This window comes from Papio anubis, chromosome 6 (genome assembly GCF_008728515.1).
Source record: "Papio anubis isolate 15944 chromosome 6, Panubis1.0, whole genome shotgun sequence".
NCBI classification, from domain to species: Eukaryota; Metazoa; Chordata; class Mammalia; order Primates; family Cercopithecidae; genus Papio; species Papio anubis.
The window spans coordinates 132,660,353-132,680,268 of NC_044981.1; the positions used below are offsets into that span (position 1 = coordinate 132,660,353).

The 19,916-nt window shown below is 39.0% G+C and overlaps 1 protein-coding gene across 7 annotated transcripts in view; it reads right to left on the minus strand.

The window, feature by feature from the left end:
• Positions 1-672: 672 nt before the first annotated feature.
• The window catches only part of L3MBTL3 (L3MBTL histone methyl-lysine binding protein 3), a 122,680-nt gene continuing 103,436 nt past the window's right edge, over positions 673-19,916 (minus strand). For all 7 annotated transcript variants that reach the window (XM_003898195.5, XM_003898196.5, XM_021937896.2 and 4 more), the window contains 3 exons: positions 8,543-8,712; positions 8,260-8,322; positions 673-2,511 (listed from right to left, as the gene is read on the minus strand). In XM_003898195.5, the coding sequence (XP_003898244.1) occupies positions 2,368-2,511; positions 8,260-8,322; positions 8,543-8,712 (377 nt within the window). In that variant the 3' untranslated portion in view covers positions 673-2,367. The remainder of the gene's footprint in view (positions 2,512-8,259; positions 8,323-8,542; positions 8,713-19,916) is intronic.

The window sequence follows — 19,916 nt, forward strand, 5'->3', positions numbered from 1 at the left end:
GTGAATTCTGCACCACCCTATGGATGCTTAATGCCTTGCCTCTAACATGTAACAACATGCTGCAGAGAATGAGTGGATGTCTTCAATAAGATTTTAAAAATCAGCTGGGAGTGGTGGCTCATGCCTGTAATCCCAGAACTTTGGGAGGCTGAGGCAAGCAGATGACCTGAGGTCAGGCGTTCAAGACCAGCCTGGTCAACATGGTAAAACACCATCTCTACTAAAAATACCAAAATTAGCCAGCCGTGGTGGTGGGCACCTGTAATGCCAGCTACTCAGGAGGCTGAGGCAGGAGAATCACTTGAACCCGGGAGGCAGAGGTTGCAGTGAGCCGAGATCACGCCACTGCACTCCAGCCTGGGGGACAGAATGAGACTCTGTCTCCAGAAAAAAAAGAAGAAGATGTTTAAAATCTCATGATTTAAATTATGCTTTAGTTCTATGCTTTACACTTGAAAAGAAAAATTCCCAATGGGGATGAATTGTACTTGACCTAACAATATAATCTTTCAGTATTTTTGTCATCATCTTGGGACACAGTTTGACAATTCTGAATCCTACAGATTCATTACACAACTAGTAATGTCCGAATACTTGATGCTCTTCCTGCTCTTGTGCTGCCTCTCCTATTTGAGAAGCTTTCTTAAAAATCATACATATGTAAAAAGCATCTGCAATTAAGATTTTATTTCATTCATATCAGATATAACAAGTACAACTTGAATGTACAAATTCTGAACAAAACATAAAAAAGAAAAAAACAACAACAAAAAACTTATTTAAGCAGATTCATGCAAATAAATGACTGGGACACTGTAGATGTCACTGACCCTGTTTTACCTTGAATTGACAAATGCAAAGGACTGCTAATGGACTTCCAACAGGGACATCAAAGGAAGTCTTACATCATAAAAAAACGAAAGCAACTAAAGAAGAGGTGGAACTTCCCCCAGAATTCAGACAGCATGCTACAAACTTACTTTCTATTTTTAAAATAGTCCTTGAATAAATATCCAATCCTGGAATCAGAAAGTACATCAAAAGACGGACAAAATAATTTACCTTTTGCCTTAGAAATGCATTCTTGCAAAAGAAACACTACCAGCTATCAATTTATAATCAAGGGTTTTCATTTAAAGTGCATCTGTATGCTTATATATCGAGGCAAAGTATTCTACAGAAAAAGGAATCCTTCCAAGATGGAGGTTCTTGGCTAATTACTTTGGGAAATCACCTCCCTGATCTGTGAGAATTTCAGATTTTGTGTCAAATGAAGTTGCTCCTTCACACCTTGCCTTTTCAGTAAAACCACGACACTCGACACTCGCTCTTCAGCCAACCCTGAAAAAAACCTTTGGGTTTGGAGGACAATGCATGACCTGAGACAGGGCTCTTTACAGATTAGTGTTTCTGTTGACAGAATGAGCTCTCAGTCTCTGTAAAGCACCACAGTTTCCTCAATGACAATTAGAAGCTCAAGATCATCTCATAAATAGTTCAAGACCCTCACAAACATCCCCCCAACCATAACTGCATCCAACTGCATACTCCTCTGATACCATCTGGCTCTTGTAAACACGGGGGCACCAAGATGCGTGAGATTGATGCCACTCAAATACACTACCTAATTTATTTATGTTTATATATTTTATTTTTCAATTCCATTCTTTTATATACACGTTTTTGGTAATTATAGTAAAGATGCTGGTGAAAAGTAATTTGTTTAACATTTCATAATGCGTGCAAAAGGAAAAACACTGATTCAAAGAAAAGTCACTCTTACAACTATTCAGCCCTGACAATTATGACAAGCAGTTAGGCAATATCATGACTTGCAAAGTTATACTTAGCATAATGTTGCAATTCAAAATATGGCACAAAATTAACAATACAGATAACAGTCCTACCGGCTAAACTTAGCCAGGTTTTGACTAATTTGGTTTAAATTGAAATTTGATTATATAAAAAGGTTTCTGAAAGTATTGAAAAAGAAACAGTGTACATGAAAGAGAATTCAACAATGTTTACAAAATGCCAAAAGTTCTTACTCTGCCCCCCCATTACCATAAATAATTAATGAAGTCCCCCTTTCCCCCCGCCCCCCCAGACTCAAAAAGATTTACAAAGATAAATTTAGCTCAGTGAACAGAACCAAAAGATGACTGTTGTTAGACAGTACCTGGTTAAAAGCTCAAGCACTTTCATAAGAATTCATATATATTGTCTCTTGAGGAATATAAATAATCCGATAGTGTTGCTCTTTTGAGTTTTGGAGACTTCTCATTTAGGAGTTATAACCGTCCTTGTGCTTTGAATAAAACATGAGCTTTAAAGCAGAATGCTGATGGTATTCAGAATTCACCATCTTCAAAGTTCATTGTGAGAATTCTTCTCTGCAGCTTTGAACATCAGGATGGAATTGAAAATTTTGAGAGCAGGGCCCAGTTTAATGCTCATAATTTTAACAATGTCTGTTTGAGTCATAAGTAGAAATGCTTCTCCATCAATTTGCTAAAATGGGGGAAAAAACACCAGAATGTGGATTAACAAGATGCAGTGCTGTAGAAAATATTCAAGGTTAAATTATCAGCTGTCTTCTACATAGCAATGCTAAAAAAGCACACATAGAGGTTCATGTGTGCAATGACATTTCTTGATATATGGACCTTTTTTATCCACAACGACACACCCAAAAGTGGACTGGGAACAAAGTAAACTAATTCACCTGAAAAATCAGCCCACAGGAAAATAGAAGGTACTCATACCTTCCTGTGATCACTCTGAATTAGGTGTAGAGTTAAGAAGAATATGGAAAAATTCAGGGTGGCCAAAGTCTAGTTTTTATCATGGCAGTTTTTAAAATTAGAAGAGGTGACAGGTACATGAATGTTAGTGGACATAAAATAATTCAGAAAAACATATCAGCTAATTCCAACTTTTTTTTTTTTTTTTCCCAAAATTAGCCTTCCACCATGAAGAAAATCAGAAAGATAACACTTATTTCTAGTGTGGCCACAGTTAGTCTTTGCACACTGAAGAAAAGCCTTTACTAACAGGGGCAATCAAACAGTGAATGTGAGGCTGGTGTTGAGAGTCACTGACTTTAAGGTGGTTCTTCTAATACTCGGGTAGGGTAACCATGAGAAAGACCCTTCCTCTCTCTGGGCATCTTCTAAGACAAAAGTCTATGCTTCTGAAAAATAGGCTACTATTCTCTAGAAGTTCAAAGGTACAACACATCTTTTAGGTTAAAAGATAAAATGCTATGAAGATGATGTCTGGCTTACTGGGCAGAGCAAAGAAACAGTCTTTCAGCTCTTAGGTAACTTTGTCACCTTAAAAAAAAAAAAGTTTCCCTTTTAGTTTTCCCACCTTATACAAAAAGTCAAACGCCTGTTCTCTGCCTTAGAACATCAGAAACCTTGACAGCAATGCACTCTGTTATGGGATGAATGGTGTCCCTGTCACAAATTCGTATGTTGATGTCCTGACCCCCAGTACCTCAGAATGTGACTTTTATTTGGAAATAGGGTCCAGGCAGAGGTAATTGGTTAAGCTGAGGCCACACTGGAGTAGGTTGGGTGCCTAATCCAATTATGATTGGCATCCTCATAAAAAGGAGAGATCTGGAGAAAGAGACACACATAGAGGGAAGGCAACGTAAAGACCCAAAGAGAGACTACAAGAGACACACATAGAGGGAAGGCAACGTAAAGACCCAAAGAGAGACAACCATCTACAAGTCAAGGAGAGGCTACAAGTCAAGCCCAGGAGAGATCCTTTCCTCACAGCCCGCGCGAGGAAGCAACTCTGCCAACCCCCTGACTTCTAGCCTTCTTCAGATTCTCAGCTTCTAGAACTGCGAGACAATGCATTTCTGCTATTTAAGCCACCGGTTTGTGGTTGGCATTGTTATGGTGGCCCTAGCAAACTAAGACAACTCTAAATGCCGCTAACAGTTCTCTAAACAAAGGCTGATATAATTAAATGGCTACTTCTTAAGATTTTCCTCTCTCCTTTAAAAATGAAAGACTTGTAAATATAGACTGCCTAAATGCTTCATCAGCAAGAACTGGAGTCATCTTAGACAACTTCTTCAAGTAACAATTATATGGAAAAAGTGTGCTAATTTCAGTAAAAAGACATCCTGCTGTTGTAAACTAGAAGGAAAAATTGTTCCAATGTTAATCTCCAAGTGCAACACCGTTAAGCGGCAGTATGAGAAATGTTCTGTTTTTTGGAAACATTTCGTCTGTTCTCATTTGCTTGTGCTATGACAGCCCTCTGATAAAGCAAGGTCAGGAAGAAAGGCAGATCTATTAACATTTTGCTCAACCAAAGCAGACCTTAGTACAATAGATAGCCTGTAGAAGTCTTCTAAGTCATTAATGAAAGTGTCCACTGACATTCCCAAGGAGCCCACTACAAAGACTGATTGGTTTATTATAACCTTGGCCCTACTGAAGGCTTGCGGCAGACACCAAGTCTCCTTCTGAAACTATGTAAGAGTATAACATAACAGATGACTGATGAAAAGAAACATTCAGAGAACTTAGTGGCTGGGATTTGAAGTTAAAAGTGGGACACGAAGGATACATTTTGGTAGGTTGTTATTTATAAGGTTACATACACTAGAAAGAAAAATCTTGAGGCTACTTCTAAACTCTTTATTACATACAGGTTGCTCTGACATGTGGCCATAAGAATAAGCCTTTACTGGAAGGAAGTAAACTTTATTCAAGAAAGTAGATCCTAAGAACAACAGTGACCACTGCAATGTATTACAAGGCTTACTTTTTTTTATTAGCTTCTGCAATGCATATATAATGCTGTAATTCCAGACCCTACGTGTCTTGCTAATGGCCCCAAACGAGGGAGAGGGATGTGGAATTCAGGAGCTCTTGCCTTCCATTTCACTGCCCTTTTCACTGTGCACTATTTGTTCTTTTCCAATGCCTTAACTCGAAACCACAGTGACATGCTCTGTCTGAATGAGTCTTTCTCAGAGTGTAAAGGCATGAGTGTATTGACTCAATAAAAATATAGTGAATGTCTATTATATTCCATACACTCTTCTTGGGCCTAGACATATGGCAGGGAATAAAACAAATAAAACAAAAACAAGCAAGCAAAAAACTTTTTGTGCAGTTTACATTCTAGAAGTGGTAGACAGACCATAAGCCAATAAACATACTAAGTAAGCCAATTAATCAGTAAGTTAGAAAGTGACTCATGTTGGCCAGGAGCAGTGGCTCATGCCTGTAATTCCAGCACTTTGGGAGGCTGAGGTTAGTGGATCACTTGAAGTCAGGAGTTCAAGACTAGCGTGGCCAACATGGTGAAACCACATCTCTACTAAAAATACAAAAATTAGCTGGGTGTGGTGGCGCACACCTGCAGTTCCAGCTACTTGGGAGGCTGAGGTATGAGAAGCACTTGAACCCGGGAGGCAGAGGTTGTAGTGAGCTGAGATTGTGCCACTATACTCCAGCCTGGGTGACAGAACGAGCCTCTGTTTCCAAAAAAAAAAAAAAAAGGTGATTTGTGCTATGATTAAACAGAGCTGACTAGGAAGATGAATGGGCAGTAGGAGCAGGGATGCATGTGTGGCGCCAAGAAGCAATTTGTAAGTCAGAAAGTCAGGGCAGGACTAATTGGTAAGCTGGCATCTGAGCAGAAGTGAGCCACATGAAGATCTGGAGGAAGAGCGTTCTGTGCGGAAGGAGGAGCGGAAGCAAGCCTGGACAATCAGAGGAACAGCAAGGAGGCCAGCGTGTAGACCCGTGAGGGGCTGAGCAAACAAAGAGCCAGGGGCAAGAGAGGTAACGAGGTATCACACTGCAGGCCCTTATAAGGACTTCTGCTTTTATTCTGATTGAGAGATGAAGCTATTGGAAGGATCTGAACAGAGGAGTGACATGGTTTGACTTAGGTTTCAGCAGGGTCACCTTGGCTGTGCTGGGAATGGACTGCAGAGGAGCAAAAACAGAACCAGGAAAATGAGTTTGGAGGTTACTGCACTCATCCAAGTGGGAGAGGATGGCGGCGCAGACCAGGGTGGTGGTGCAGTAGAGTGATAGGGTTTTATATGTTTCAAAGATACACCGAATAGGATTTTCAACAGATGAGATGTGGCGTGTGTAAGAGAGAAGTCAAGGATAATTTCCAAGAAGAGCCTATCTGAATACTTGTACTTTGCCTTTTAGAGATGATTTATAAGACTTCAGTTAGATTTGTCCTATGGTTTACTTGTAGGACTCAAAACCCAAACCCACTGACTTTGTGAGACACTTGAGAACAAGGATTGGGTTTTACTATTTTCGAATCATCCTTCTCACAAGAGCATGACACGAAGTAACATACACATGGCCGGAATTTAACAAATGTGCACAAGATGAATGAATGACGGTGTGAATGAGCGAGTAATAGATATCGACAGACAATATTAACTATCTCACTCCTCTAGAGAAGGATCTGGTTTTGAGGGTATTTGGTAACTGAGGAACATCTCCAAAGACAATTTGCCATGAATAAAAAAATTACTCAAAGAAATACCGTATCATTTTGAATTTAGACTTGAATCTTACTTAAACTGAATAATAGAGCAAACCTATATGGATTATCTAGATATCAATAGAATAAAAAACAGAAGTTATAAAAGAGATGCATTATAAATTTATTTTCAAAAATGCTTTCTTATTTTCAAAGGTAATGACTATGTGACACTTTCCAAGACAGACCAACAGCTCCCTATGTGGCTCTATGTCCGCTAGCGATAGAAAATGAATTCAGGCTGAGCATAGTGGCTCATGCCTGTAATCTCCGCACTTTGGGAGGCCGAGGTAGGTGGATCACCCGAGGTCAGGAGTTCCAGACCAGCCTGGTCAACACATGGTGAAACCAAGTCTCTACTAAAAATATAAAAAAATTAGCTGAGTGTGGTGGTGGGCACCTGTAATCCCAGCTACTTGGGTGGCTGAGGCAGGAGAACTGCTTGAACCTGAGAGGCGGAGGTTGCAGTGAGCACTCTAGCCCAGGCTAGAAGAGCAAGACTCCATCTTGATTAAAAAAAAAAGAGAGAGATAAAAAACAGAAAATGAATTCAGAATGTCAGTGAAGACACTTAGGACTCAGGGAAAGAAAATCTGAGTAACTGCCAATTAAAGATCGAATAGAGAGAAAATAAAACATTTGCACAGTAAGAACATAAATCAGAAAAAGGATTTCAGATCCTTTGGAAATCAGATCCTTGTGCATTTTAACAGGCTTTCCTCTAATGCATAAATTATACCTCACAGTATAACAACACTGATAACTGGTGGCTGGATTGTTAGCTGTGTCTACACTCCTGCCATACAACTGAAAGTGTGCTGTTCTTAACAGTTGAGCTTTACACATAGGGGCAAACAAGGTGTGTATGCGTGTAACTGTAGGCAGCAGATGTTGGAGAAAACCTTCTGAGATTACTCAGTCTACTTTCCGCCTTCTGGCAGGAGTAGACAGAGCCAAAATCAGAGGGGTAATTGACTGCTTTACTTGGAAGAGATGACAGGCAAGTGGCTTATTTTTCAAGGTCTCTACTGAATAAGGGTCTCTTGCTGTATGCTTACAGAATTTAAAGTTCGAAACCAGATTCCTTTTTATTCTAGTGCTCACTGCCGTAAGTGATACCATTCTTAATCACCCCTTATACTGAAGTTTTGGAGAGGTAGTTGAAAACAACTAATAAAATAATCTTCCAAAAGTGGACTGTGATAAATATCTTATTATAAACATTACTGAGGAATGTATATGACTTAAGGGATTTTTTTAGACATAATGCTAATATTACTTATTATAAACCTCAAATGGAGTCAGAATGTTGTTAGAATGATGTTGGAAAATAAAATAATGGAAACTAATTTCACTTTATTAAAAAGATAAAACATTGCTTATTTCTTTCCTTGGCTGCTTCTTCTGTACTATAAACTATATAAATGCATGCTATTAAGTTCTGTGGGTTTTCTTTTTAGAAGGAGCCTAGTGTTACTGCTGTGGGGCATCATAAAATGGTACTCACAAACATTCTTTTGCATCTCATCTTATACAAAGACATTTTTATACAACTGATTCATACTGCCTGTTAGTATACATCAATTTGTCAATTTCAACACAACCCATCTCTTTTTGACTCTGCCAGTTCCACACATTTCACCATCCACTGCATTTCAGTGCTTTGATCCCATTAAGTAACATATTGCAATTTAGTGGAACACTTACTTCATCTTTAAATACCTTTCCATGTTCTTCACACCCAGGTAAGCTCTGTATAAATTCTGACACCTGTCAAAAGCAATATCAAAATTCCCAGTTAAAAAACATAGTCAGAATCTAAATGCTACAGGTTCAAAACATGTAACCCATATGTATTAGTTATTTCTCTCAGAATGATTTCTTCTCTTTCAGAAAAAAAAGACTAAACGCTACCTACGTTCAATGTTCCACACCTCTTAAGCCAGTACTCCTGTATCTGGTGTCTGGCAGCAAAGAAGATAAAATATACCTCGTCTGTGCTCCATTTGGAAACTTTACTGGCAGGGATTCCAGCGACAGTTGGAAGAAGTTTGCTTTGCTGCTCCCAGCGCAAGGGCAGACATGGAATTGGGGACTTAAAGGACAGAAAGACAGCTGACCGACGCTGTGCCTGCTGGACGGTGGGTTCTTCCCGGGCACCTGGTCAATGAAAACAAATGGGCAATCACTCTCTGAAAGCAGCAAGCCCCAAATGCCATGCATCTCCCAGATAATGAGACTGGGGTGGGGGTGGTTAAAGCATTGGTTCCTTTCAGCATTATGCTATTGAATAGGCTCTTCTTTGTCTTTACTGAAGGTCACTATAAAAAACAGCCTGTAAATTCAACTGATATTATTTGCTACAGCACTCATTGCTAAAAATATGCTTCATTATGTTGTTCAATGTTGTCTCTTTAATGCTTCAGATAAGAAACAGGCCTCAAAGTTTTAATGGGAAGGAAAGTTAATCTTATCCTAGGAAGTTGCTTATTTGTTCCCCTTTCTGCTTTGGTTGTTGTAAGGGTAACAGCCAAGTTGCATCTCAAGTCCAACACCTGTGTTTACCACGTATTCACAGTTACCGTCCTTTCTCTCCTTCTGTCTCAGGGCTTGCTTTGGTTTCTTAACTTCTTATTTACTAATCATACTGATTTCTTAAATAGCCAATTTAGTTTTTTGACAGGGATATGAAATTATTGCAATAAAAATAAAACAGCAGAAATGCAAATGCTTTTGTCATTTTTTAATTTGTTCAGATCAAAATTAAAACTATTAAGTATTCTTACTATAGCCTGGGCTACAGGACAAGGTCCCATCTCTTAAAACAACAACAAAAAACTACTGAATATTCTATTTACGTTAGAGCTTCTGAATCCAAACCTAGTTTTATGGCTGCTTTCCTAAAACAGCCATTCTCTAGCAAAGGATTTTTGTCCTCTGGACGCTTGACTTAGAGCTGTCAATCGTCATCTCCTTATGGTCCTTTAGAACAGAAATCTTTTCTGAAAACTAGGTATTCAAAGCACCTCAGAAGAAAGGCACCTCCCCTACATTTCCTCTCTGCTCACACACCAGCTCAGTTACAAGGACACCTCAATTCTATCACAAAAGCCTTGCTTTTGTATTTCTATGATCTACAGAAAGATGTAGAAATCACTAAGTGTAAAGCTCACTGAATTTTCACAAAGTGAACACACCCATGTAACCAACACCCGGACTGAAAACAAAACATGGCAAGCACACACTTCCAATCACATCTCACCTGTCAAGCAAAGGTGACCACTTCCTTGACTACTAACACCATAGATTCATTTACCCTCTTTGGAATTGTATTTAAAATGGAAACTTGGGTATCTGGCTTCTTTCTCTAAACAGCATGTTGCTGAGATTCATTCGCATTATTGTGAATAGCAGAAGTTACCTTCCCTTTGTTGTATGGTTTTTCGTGGTTGTGAATGCTCTGTAATTCATTCGGAGATCATGAACAATGAGCATCTGAGTTGTTTTTAATTTGGGGCTATTACAAACAGTGCTATTACAAACATTCTTGTACAGATTACTTTGTCAGAGGCATTTGAACCAGAGCAACTCCATCTTGAGCAGAAGCTGGGTAAAATGAGGCTGAGACCTACTGGGTCTGAGACAATTGCATTCCCAGATGGTTAAGACATTCTAAGTCACAGGATGAGACAGGAGATGGGGACAATATACAGGTCATAAGGACCTTGCTGACAAAACAGGTTGCAGTAAAGAAGCCAGACAAAACTCACCAAAACCAAGTAACCTCTGGTCATCCTCACTGCTATACTCCCACCAGCGCCAGGACAGTTTACAAATACCATGTCAACATCAGGAAGTTACCCTATATGGTCTAAAAAGGGGATGCAGGAATCCACCCCTTGTTTAGCATACCATCAAGAAATAACCATAAAAATGGGCAACCATTTGGAGTAGCCATTCTTTATTCCTTTCCTTGCCTAATAAACTTGCATTCTCACTTCACTCTCTGAACTTGCCCCAAATTCTTTCTTGCATGAGACCCAAGAATCCCCTCCTGAGGTCTGGATCAGGACCCTTTTCCGGTAACAATTTCCTGAACTTATGTATGTATTTCCATTGCACATATACCAAAGAGTGAAACTTTGAGGTCAGAGCATTTGTGTACACTAAGCTTTGGGAAATCCTGCCAGCTTTCCAAAACAACTGCACAATACCTACCAACAGCATGTGACAGTTCCAATGGCTTCACTTCCACACCAGTGCTTGGTATTGTCTATCTTTTTCTTTTTAACCATTATAGTGGGTGTATAGTGGTATCACATTATGGTTACAACTGCATTCAATGACTAATGATATTGATAATCTTTCCCTATGTTTATTGTCCACACAGAGAGGCTATTTTGTAAAGGGCTTATTCATGTTTTATGTCTATCTTTCTATTGAGTTGTCTTCCTTTTTTCTTAATGATTTATACACGTTGTCTATATATATTCTGGGTAGAAGTCCTTTGTTGGAAATATGTATTACAAATATCTCCTCCCACTCTGTGCCTTCCTTTTTACTTTCTTAATAGGGTTTTTTGAATAACAGAAGTAAATGTAATAATGTCTAATTTATTAATTTTTTCTCTTATGGCAAATATCTTATATGTCTATTAAAGAAACCTGTGCTTACCCCAAGACCATAAAGAGTTTTCTCTGCTTTCCTCTAAACACTTTATGCTCTACCTTTCATGTTTAGATCTACAATCCATCTGATATTTATGTCTTGTGTATATATTAGGCAAGAATCAATATTCATAGATTTTTTCCATACAGATTTTTAATTATCCAACCATGATTTACTGAAAAGACTATCCTTTCCTTTGCCCACTGTACTGCAGTGCTAGTTTTAACATACATATCAGTGTCTTTCAGATTCCATATTTTGTCCCACTGGTCTCTTTATCCCAATCCATAGCTTTAATTACTATCACTTTGTAAGTATACTGGTGTCTGTGATGTAGGTCTTTTCAAGATTGCCATGGCTACTGCATTTGCATTATCAATTTTACAATTCGCTTTAAAAAAAAAACAACAAAAAAACGCTAAGATTTAGATTAGGCTTTCTATCAAACATATTTCTACTAGACAAATTTCCAATAGATAAATTTGGTTAAGAAATGACTTCTTTACAATATTGAGTCTTCCAATCCACAAAGAAGCAAAATCCCTCGATTTCTTTGGCTCTTCTTTAATGTCTCTCATTAACATTTTATCATTTTCAGGTACAGATCTTGCACATCTTTTGTTAAACTTATTCCTATGTATCAGATGTTTCCTGAGGCTGTTATAAGTGGTAAATTTTTTAAAAATTTATTTCTTACTGTTCTGTTACAGTTTTCTGATACATTTATTCTTAAACTAGCCTAATCTGAAATTTGAATTGCTCTGAATGCTAGAAAGTCACTATGCTGAGTCAAAAATCTGTTTTATTAGAGCTGACACCCACTGGTGCTGGTTCTACCTCATTGAGCTCATACAGAGAAATTCTAGTGTCTGCTCCACATGAAACAGTTCAAATCTTCAAACACGTTTTAAAAAGCCATCATTATCCCTCTTTCCACATTTCATCCAGCCAAGCTCAAAGGTGTAGGTCCTCATCCTATTTTATTGAATATCTATTATGAACCAAATATATAAACCAGAAACAGTTTGTTTTTATTCTCTTTTCCTTTTGGAATTGCCCAGAGTTTAAGCAATTTTTGTGTAGCAAAATACAGAGTAACTTAAAACATCTTTTTAATCGCGGGTATTCTAAAGAGCTTAGCTATTATTTGAAATATAATATTTGTACATATTTCATAAGACATTTTTATATGAAATGGTAAGATTTCCAATTCTACACTACAGTAAAACAATAGGGCTGACTTTATAATTTGTATCCTGAGTGGGTGCCATATAATTAGTCTTTTCCAAAACTATAGTCTTTGTCCTATTACTGTTTATGTTCTATTAACACTCAGCAGTGTTCATTCTATCACTGCAGATCTACTCTATTTTCATTTTATTTTCTGCTAAACGCTGTATTATTCACAATTCATTTCTAATGTTCCGAACATTGTTCCTCAGAAAAATAACTAACCCATTCTAAGGAAATGACTAAAAACACCAAAGCCCTTATGTTTGTGGTCGCCTCTGCATGTCTTTAAATCTGATACTATAAATAGGCCTAGACATACATGCTTTTCCAATCTTAGTACCAACTCTGCATCCTTCGCATTAAGACTTTCCTTCCTTTCGCTGAGTCTTCCGCACTAACTGATGTTATCAGCCACAGAACATGCCACCTCCTATGATTTTAATCCAAAAGGAATAAAGAAAGCAGCTTCATTTGAGCAAATCTGTACTGCATTCCTTGAACTGCCAGAAAAGTGACTCCAGGTTTTCATTTTAACATGTTATGATACAGGCTAAAATAAATGCAAATACATTCTGGCTCCAGCAGCTGGTTCAGTGCCAAGAGTAAGGAAGGGTAGGTTTAAATGTGCACAATGAGACTCAGGAAACATAGCCTAGTGTTCTAAAGATATTTCAGCCACCGTCCTTTGCCTAGGACCCTATTTCTTGCCACCCTCCTCTCAAATCATTGACATGCATGGAAAAGAAAACTTTTTAAGACGTTTTCTATAAATTTCTGAAGTTTCCTGTGATGAAAATTGACCAAAGGTATGTGATCAAACTCTTTTCTCACTCGCCCCACTTGGTTTCAGGTTGTGTGCCTCCACAATGAGTACAAATATTTTAGGCTGACTGGGAATACCTAAAATTACCGTATGGAAGGAATGGTCATCCTTCCTGATTCTTGATTCAACAATCTGATACATTTTATTTGTAGAACCAAAGCTGTCATCCTCAACAGTGGAAAGATAAGAATTAAGAGAAAAGTGACAGTACATTAAAATGGACACAGTATACTGCAGAGAAAAATAATAACATTCCTTATGTTTATGAACAAATTAATCTACTCAGTCTAATGTTTAATCAAATAATCACTACATTTCTTCAAAAAAATTTTCTCAGTGAGGCCTATACATATGTATGAGAAAGAGACAGAGACTAAAGACCCTCTAGTCATTCATAAGAGGCATAAAGACCAATGTTTTGTTGAAAAAAAAGATAAAAAGATTTTTATGTGCCAAATTTGAAGATCCAAGTCTACCTACAAGTCAGACAGGACCAGCTGAAAAGTGGCTTCCAGTCTTGGAACACGGTACCACCAATATCCCTGGCCCTACAAGCCATGAGATATTGCATGGTATAAGGAACGTACTGTTAGAATCTCTTTTATACTCAAATTTCAAATATTCACTGGCAAAGTCCCAGTAAGAGGTGCCTCTACCGACCCTGCACCTGTGCACCTCCATCAGGGTCAGCTGATGCTCTCTGGATAGACTGGATGGATGCTACCTTCCAGTGAGATAAAAGAATGTTTCCCATTCTTATCTTCATCATGCACTGGTATGCTAAAGAAACCACAAAACACTCCAAGGAAGCAGCTTTGGGCAAAAGTTTTTTCTCTCACCTGGAAAAGATTCCTTCTGAGTTATCATCCACTGACTCCACAATTCCAAGTTTAGAAGTTCATCTTAAGAAAATAATGAAGCATGAACACCAACAATCATCTCCAAGCCAGTTACAGTGGAAGGTCTCTGCCACGTATGTAACTGTACTCTGATGAAGACTACATTTCCCAGCTTCCTTTTCAGCTAAAAGTGACCACATGACTAATGGACATAAGCAGAAGTGGAATCTACAATATCCTATGAGTTCTGCTAATTGGACTTGGAAGTGCTCTTAAAGGCTAAGAGCACACCCACCACCACTCCCCCAACATGTCCCTCCTTCCTGCTGGGTAGAATAGTACTTTAATGGCTAGCCTTCCAGCAACCACTTCTAACCCGTGATATGGTGTTGGGAATAGGTACTCTGCAAGGCAGAGCAGCAAGATAAATGGAACCTCATTTCCTGATACTGTTAAGTACCATTTCAATCCTGGACCAAGCTCTGTACTTCCTTTATGTGGAAGAGAAATAAGCCTCTTTTACCTTACATAGGTCACTTTTATGTGTTTACACACACACACACACCCCCCTACGATTCTAATCACTACTAAAGTTTATTGCAAAAACATTTATAACAGTCAGAGATACAAAATAACTAGCCTAGATGACCCAACAGTAGGGGATTGGTTTGTTAAGTGATGCTACATCCATCCATAGAATATTTAATATCATGTTGCAAGAAGTATAAATACTTACGCAAACTGCAGGTTACAAAGTAATTCATACAACATTTCAGATAGAAATAGTCTAAAAAAGTAGGTCCCCACGTTCAGAAAATGGTATAAAATTACATGTAATTTTGATTTTCTCCATTTTGCTTCCCTGTATTTGCTAATTGTTCTACAATAAACATGTATTATTTGGATAATAAAAGTTATATAAACCAACAGCTGGTATCAAATAAACTACTTAATGTTACTAAAAAATAACAAAAAAATGGAAGTCTCACTTTGGTGACTTGGAAAGCAATTTAACACATTTGTGGAAATATATCATTAAAACAACATCAATTGCTGGGTCTCGTTAATTTCAGAAGAAAATGACAGATGGGAGTAATAATAAGAAAAATAAGTTTGTGGATCTTTGACTTCATTATTTCATCCCTCTAAAAAAACAGAAAACAAAGGATTTTTTTTATGTTGATTCTTAGTGACAAAGGCCTGCTTCTATTGTTTACTGTATGAAAGTTGTTCATTCAGCAATTATTTATTCAGCACTGTGCTGTATCAGAAACTCGACAGCTATATAAATACAGCATGTACTTGCAGACTTTTGTTAGGCTACAGAGGACAATGACCCAAAATGTGGCACTTTGGCATGCTAAATGCTCTGAATTAAAGGAAACTGAAAGGCCTCAGAAGTAAGCCTCAGAAGCAAGGTCTCCCTCTGACCTTCCCCCATGCCCTGGTCTCTCTGATCCCTTCTTTCCCATGTGCAGAGAGAAACTCTTTATCTGACTAAGAAAACTTCTTTCCAAAAGAAATGCAATTGCCAGCTTAGAAGTCTCATCAAATAGCCAAGAAAGACTTAACCACTAAAAGTCATCTCCATGCCCAGAGAGACTTTTCATCTGTTCTTCTCAGAGCAGCTCCAAGACATTACCCAAGAGACATTATCTACATAATAAGACAACATTTGTTCACAGTGAAGTTCTGCTCCTCGCCTTCCTGCAATCTCCCACAGAATTCAGAGACACTTTGTCCCAGGCCATAGTTCTTTGGGCTCATTCATTTCTCCTGAAAATTATTTACTACACAGTTGCCTATACCAATCTCACCCCCATTCCCCTTTCCTCTATGAAAAGCGGTCATAAGCTTCAACCATTGGCCCTGAGTCTCATATTTGCAGGACTCCCACGTTTATGCACGTTAATATATTCTCTTTCTCCTATGAATCTATAGTCAGTCATCTCAGTGGACCTTCAAAGGCGGCAGAGGGGAAGCTTACCCTCTGTCCCTACACTTTTTTGAAATGAAGTTTAATAAATAATAATGTTGTTATCCAAAGTATAAATTTGCAAATCAAATCTGCTCACATGTCTCTCATTTCTGGTTGAGTACAGGTATTAAAATTCCTGATTTGGCTTAGGGTAGAAGAAAGTGATGCAGAGAAAATACCTTTGTAAGAAGACTTTTCAGATAAAGATGATCCTGAAATAAACATCCTCTGGTGTTTCAGGAGAAACAAGACAATAAATCTTCAATATAGGGAACACTATCTAAACCAAATATGAGGTCTTTTGGTGGAAAGAAACATCTCCACTACCATGGAGGGTAAGAACCTGCTTCTACCAGACCGTTCCCATTAGGGCCCAACAGAACCATCATGTGGTAGGCTGACCCAGGAGGGCAAGTGCCAGACAAAAGGAGGTACACATTATGCTCCTTGCCGCTTGCAAACTTGGATCCCAATCTGCTCCCTACTTCTCCAAGCCTGAACGATGCTAAGTCGACAAGCCGCAGCAGGAGCTACTGCTCACCACTTATTCTGACTCATTTCTGTTCCTTTAGGCCAGTGGCAAAAGTGAAACCAGAATCTCCAAATGCCTTGTCTCAGTCTAGTTTCAAAACAACGCTTTGAGGGAGCTATCGCGAAGGTGAGGAAACGGAGGTCCAGCCCTGACGTGCTCAAAGCCACACTGTGAGGCGGCAGCAGCACCAGGAAGTGACCCCAATCGCCTGCCTCCTAATACCAAATATAGGATTGTGGTCAAGAGGGTCAGTTTTTGAGTCTGATAAACCTGGATTCAAAGCCCCGCTCTGCCACTGACCAGCTCTATATATTCCTGGCTAAATCAAATTAACAGTATTGTAGTAAGGATGACATGATATTTCTAAAATGCTTACCCCAGCATCTGGCATACAGTAAGCAGTTGGCAAATGGGAGATGTTATTCCTCCGTTGAAAGAAAGGCATATAACTGGGAGTATATTGGGTATAAAATAGTAAAAATGAAAATGAGTCAATAACCCTCTTAGGCTAACATTTCATGAATCTATAAAATATGCTTTCAATATGAAAGGAAAAAATAAAACCAGAAGAAATGGGATATATCTCTTAATATTTTTACTAACTGGTGACCAAATATAAAAGGATGAACAATAAAAGTGTTTGGGTAAAATAAGTGAATTCACAGCATGAAGGAATATAGATAAAATTAACTTCCAAGACACTTAACTCAGGCATGAAAGATAACTGTGGATCACTTCAAGGTTAATGATCAAAATAAACCAATGGCTACGGAAGCAAAAAACAAGCCTGACTTTTTACGTGAGAATCTGGCATGTTATAAAATAGAATTCAGTTCTCTCCACACATGAGCCACCCAGGAGAGTGAGTGGTTGCAGAAGAGAAAACAAAACCATACCTTTCCCAGGAATACAACAATTTAAATTTGAAGGTCAAATCATTCAATTCTTTACTAATGGGCCTTCCATAATGGTAGGAATGAGCTACTTATTCAGGTAGAGAAGACAGAAGCAAAAAAAAGAGAGGGAGAGAGGGAGGGAAAGAGGAAAGGAGAGAAGGGAGGTAAGGAGGGAGGGAGGGGAAGAGGTAAGGAGGGAGAAAGGGAGGGAAGGAGGGAGGGAAGTACTGAGTTAAAGTCCCCAAAGATCAAATTCAGTAGCATAGCAGGAATCACCCCCCAAAGTTCATAATTACACATACTCTACTGAACTAAACAGAATTAACAGAAGAAATGGATGGGGGAGGGAAATATCCTTTTTTAAGAGGGGTGTGTGTGTGTGTGTGTGTTTGTGTGTGTGTGTGTGTGTGTGCATGTGTGCGTCTTTTAAATCAACTTGCTCCTAGACTCAAAATAGGCCTCATGGGCCTACTGAGTCTTAAACCCTCTTGACACTGTAAAGCAAGTTAGCGTGGTTTCTCAAGTCTCCTCTACAATAAATGCTACCCACACTGCAAGGGGCGTTCTCTCCCACTCCCATGCCACCCCAGCCAGGCTAGGTTTGAAAGGGCTGCTTCTGCCACTGGAGGGGTGGAAATGAGAATGAACACTGGTAGGCACCTGTAGGTTCACAAGAGGGCTCCGGAAGGGAGCACATCTACCTGACCTTCAGCCTCGGGTTTGAAAGAGGAATTGTGCCAGGACTCAAACAGGAACATTAAGCATTTACTGTTCTTCACAAAAGACCTTGGGAAAACTTCTCGGGATGCAAAAATGATCAAACAGAAAACAATTACCATGGGACCTCTCATAAAAAGTTCTAGAAAACATCAGAAGAAGAGCACTGAGTTATAGACAGAAGAGTTTCATGATGTTAGCAATGCACAAGGGGAAATAACTCTAAAAAACAAAAATAGGCTACGAAAAGAGAACAAGCCAACGTAGGAAATCACAGGAAAATAAGAGACACTGCTGTTAAAATTCATGTTAAAGGCAGTCAATAGCACACTTGACAGAACGAGAGACTGAGTGAGTTATTTCAACTTGAAAAACATGTCAACAACACCGCAAAATGCCGAAGTTGTTAAAATATTAAAATACTTCCATATTGGTTGGTAATAGTTACTTCCCACCATGCAGTCAGTCCCTTGTGGGACTTCTCCAAGATCCAGCATCTAAGCGTAACTTCTGTTATAGCAGGGAGCCTCCAGGACCCCGCTCCAGTACTAAGATGACCATTTCACTGTCCTGTGCTATGCTGGTTACCAAATGAGCTGTTAAGTATTTTTAATATCATTCCTTGGGTCTAGCCCAAGAAGAATAGGCATTACCTTCCAGAAAGAGACAAATGAAGCAGAAGTATTAATAATAATCAAAACTCTAACTCTAACTTAAGGAAGCTTTCTGGATCTAAAGAAGACTGAATCAAAGAATCAAAAAGGCTCATGACTTCCCAGGCAAACATCACAAAAGAAGACTGAATTGAAGAGCCAGGTTCATTTTCAAATCCAAGAGAGTGGACTGAATTTAGCTGGCCTAATCTCACATAGTTAAAAGGATATTTTGGTTTGTTTCTTTTGTTCTGTTTGATTTTCCCTCAAAGAAAAACAGACCAAACATCTGGCTGAATATAGTAAATCTGTGGTGGGCCATTCTTCGCGCCCTTCAGAAACAGGGCTTCATTCTCCTCCCTGTGGAATGCAGATGCGCAGAGCTGCCTCCCTCTCTGGAACTGCCCAAAGTCAAAGGGAGCTTCCTTGCCCAAGGATATGTGCCCCTCCCAGCAAACATCCGAGGATTGGTCAATTCAGAGATACGAAAGTCTGGTTCCCTTGCCTGAATTTGGGAAAACTCCGAACGGCCACCTGCACAACTTGTGAGATGGGCTAAGGCCTCTGCTGTAATTACATTACAGCTCAGCTTCTCGGTCTGCCCAAACCTGCTTCTTTCACTCTCTCGCTGGTGTTGCTCCCAAGAATACTCACCAACAAACCTCTTGTACAAAGCACTCTCAGCATCTGTTTAAAGGAAATCCAATATAAGGCACTCAGCCAGGGCCCTATTAAGAACTGAGAGGCAGGAGGAAACCCACTGACTAGGCTCTGAGAGGTCCCCAGTGTTACTGAGAAACGTCTTCAGATGTTATAAGGCCTGGTTTCGGACAAAGCTCCCTGATTTTAGGTGAAGACAACCAGTAAAACTACTGGACGGTGCTATCCAGTACTGGACAAAGTGCTATCCAAATCTCTTTCATACAAAATGGTTCTTGAAAAACGATTTCAAAAAGATAAAAAAATCTAAAGCTAAGAAAGATGTTAAAAGGAAGCCTAGAATTGTAACATGATTTCACCATAGA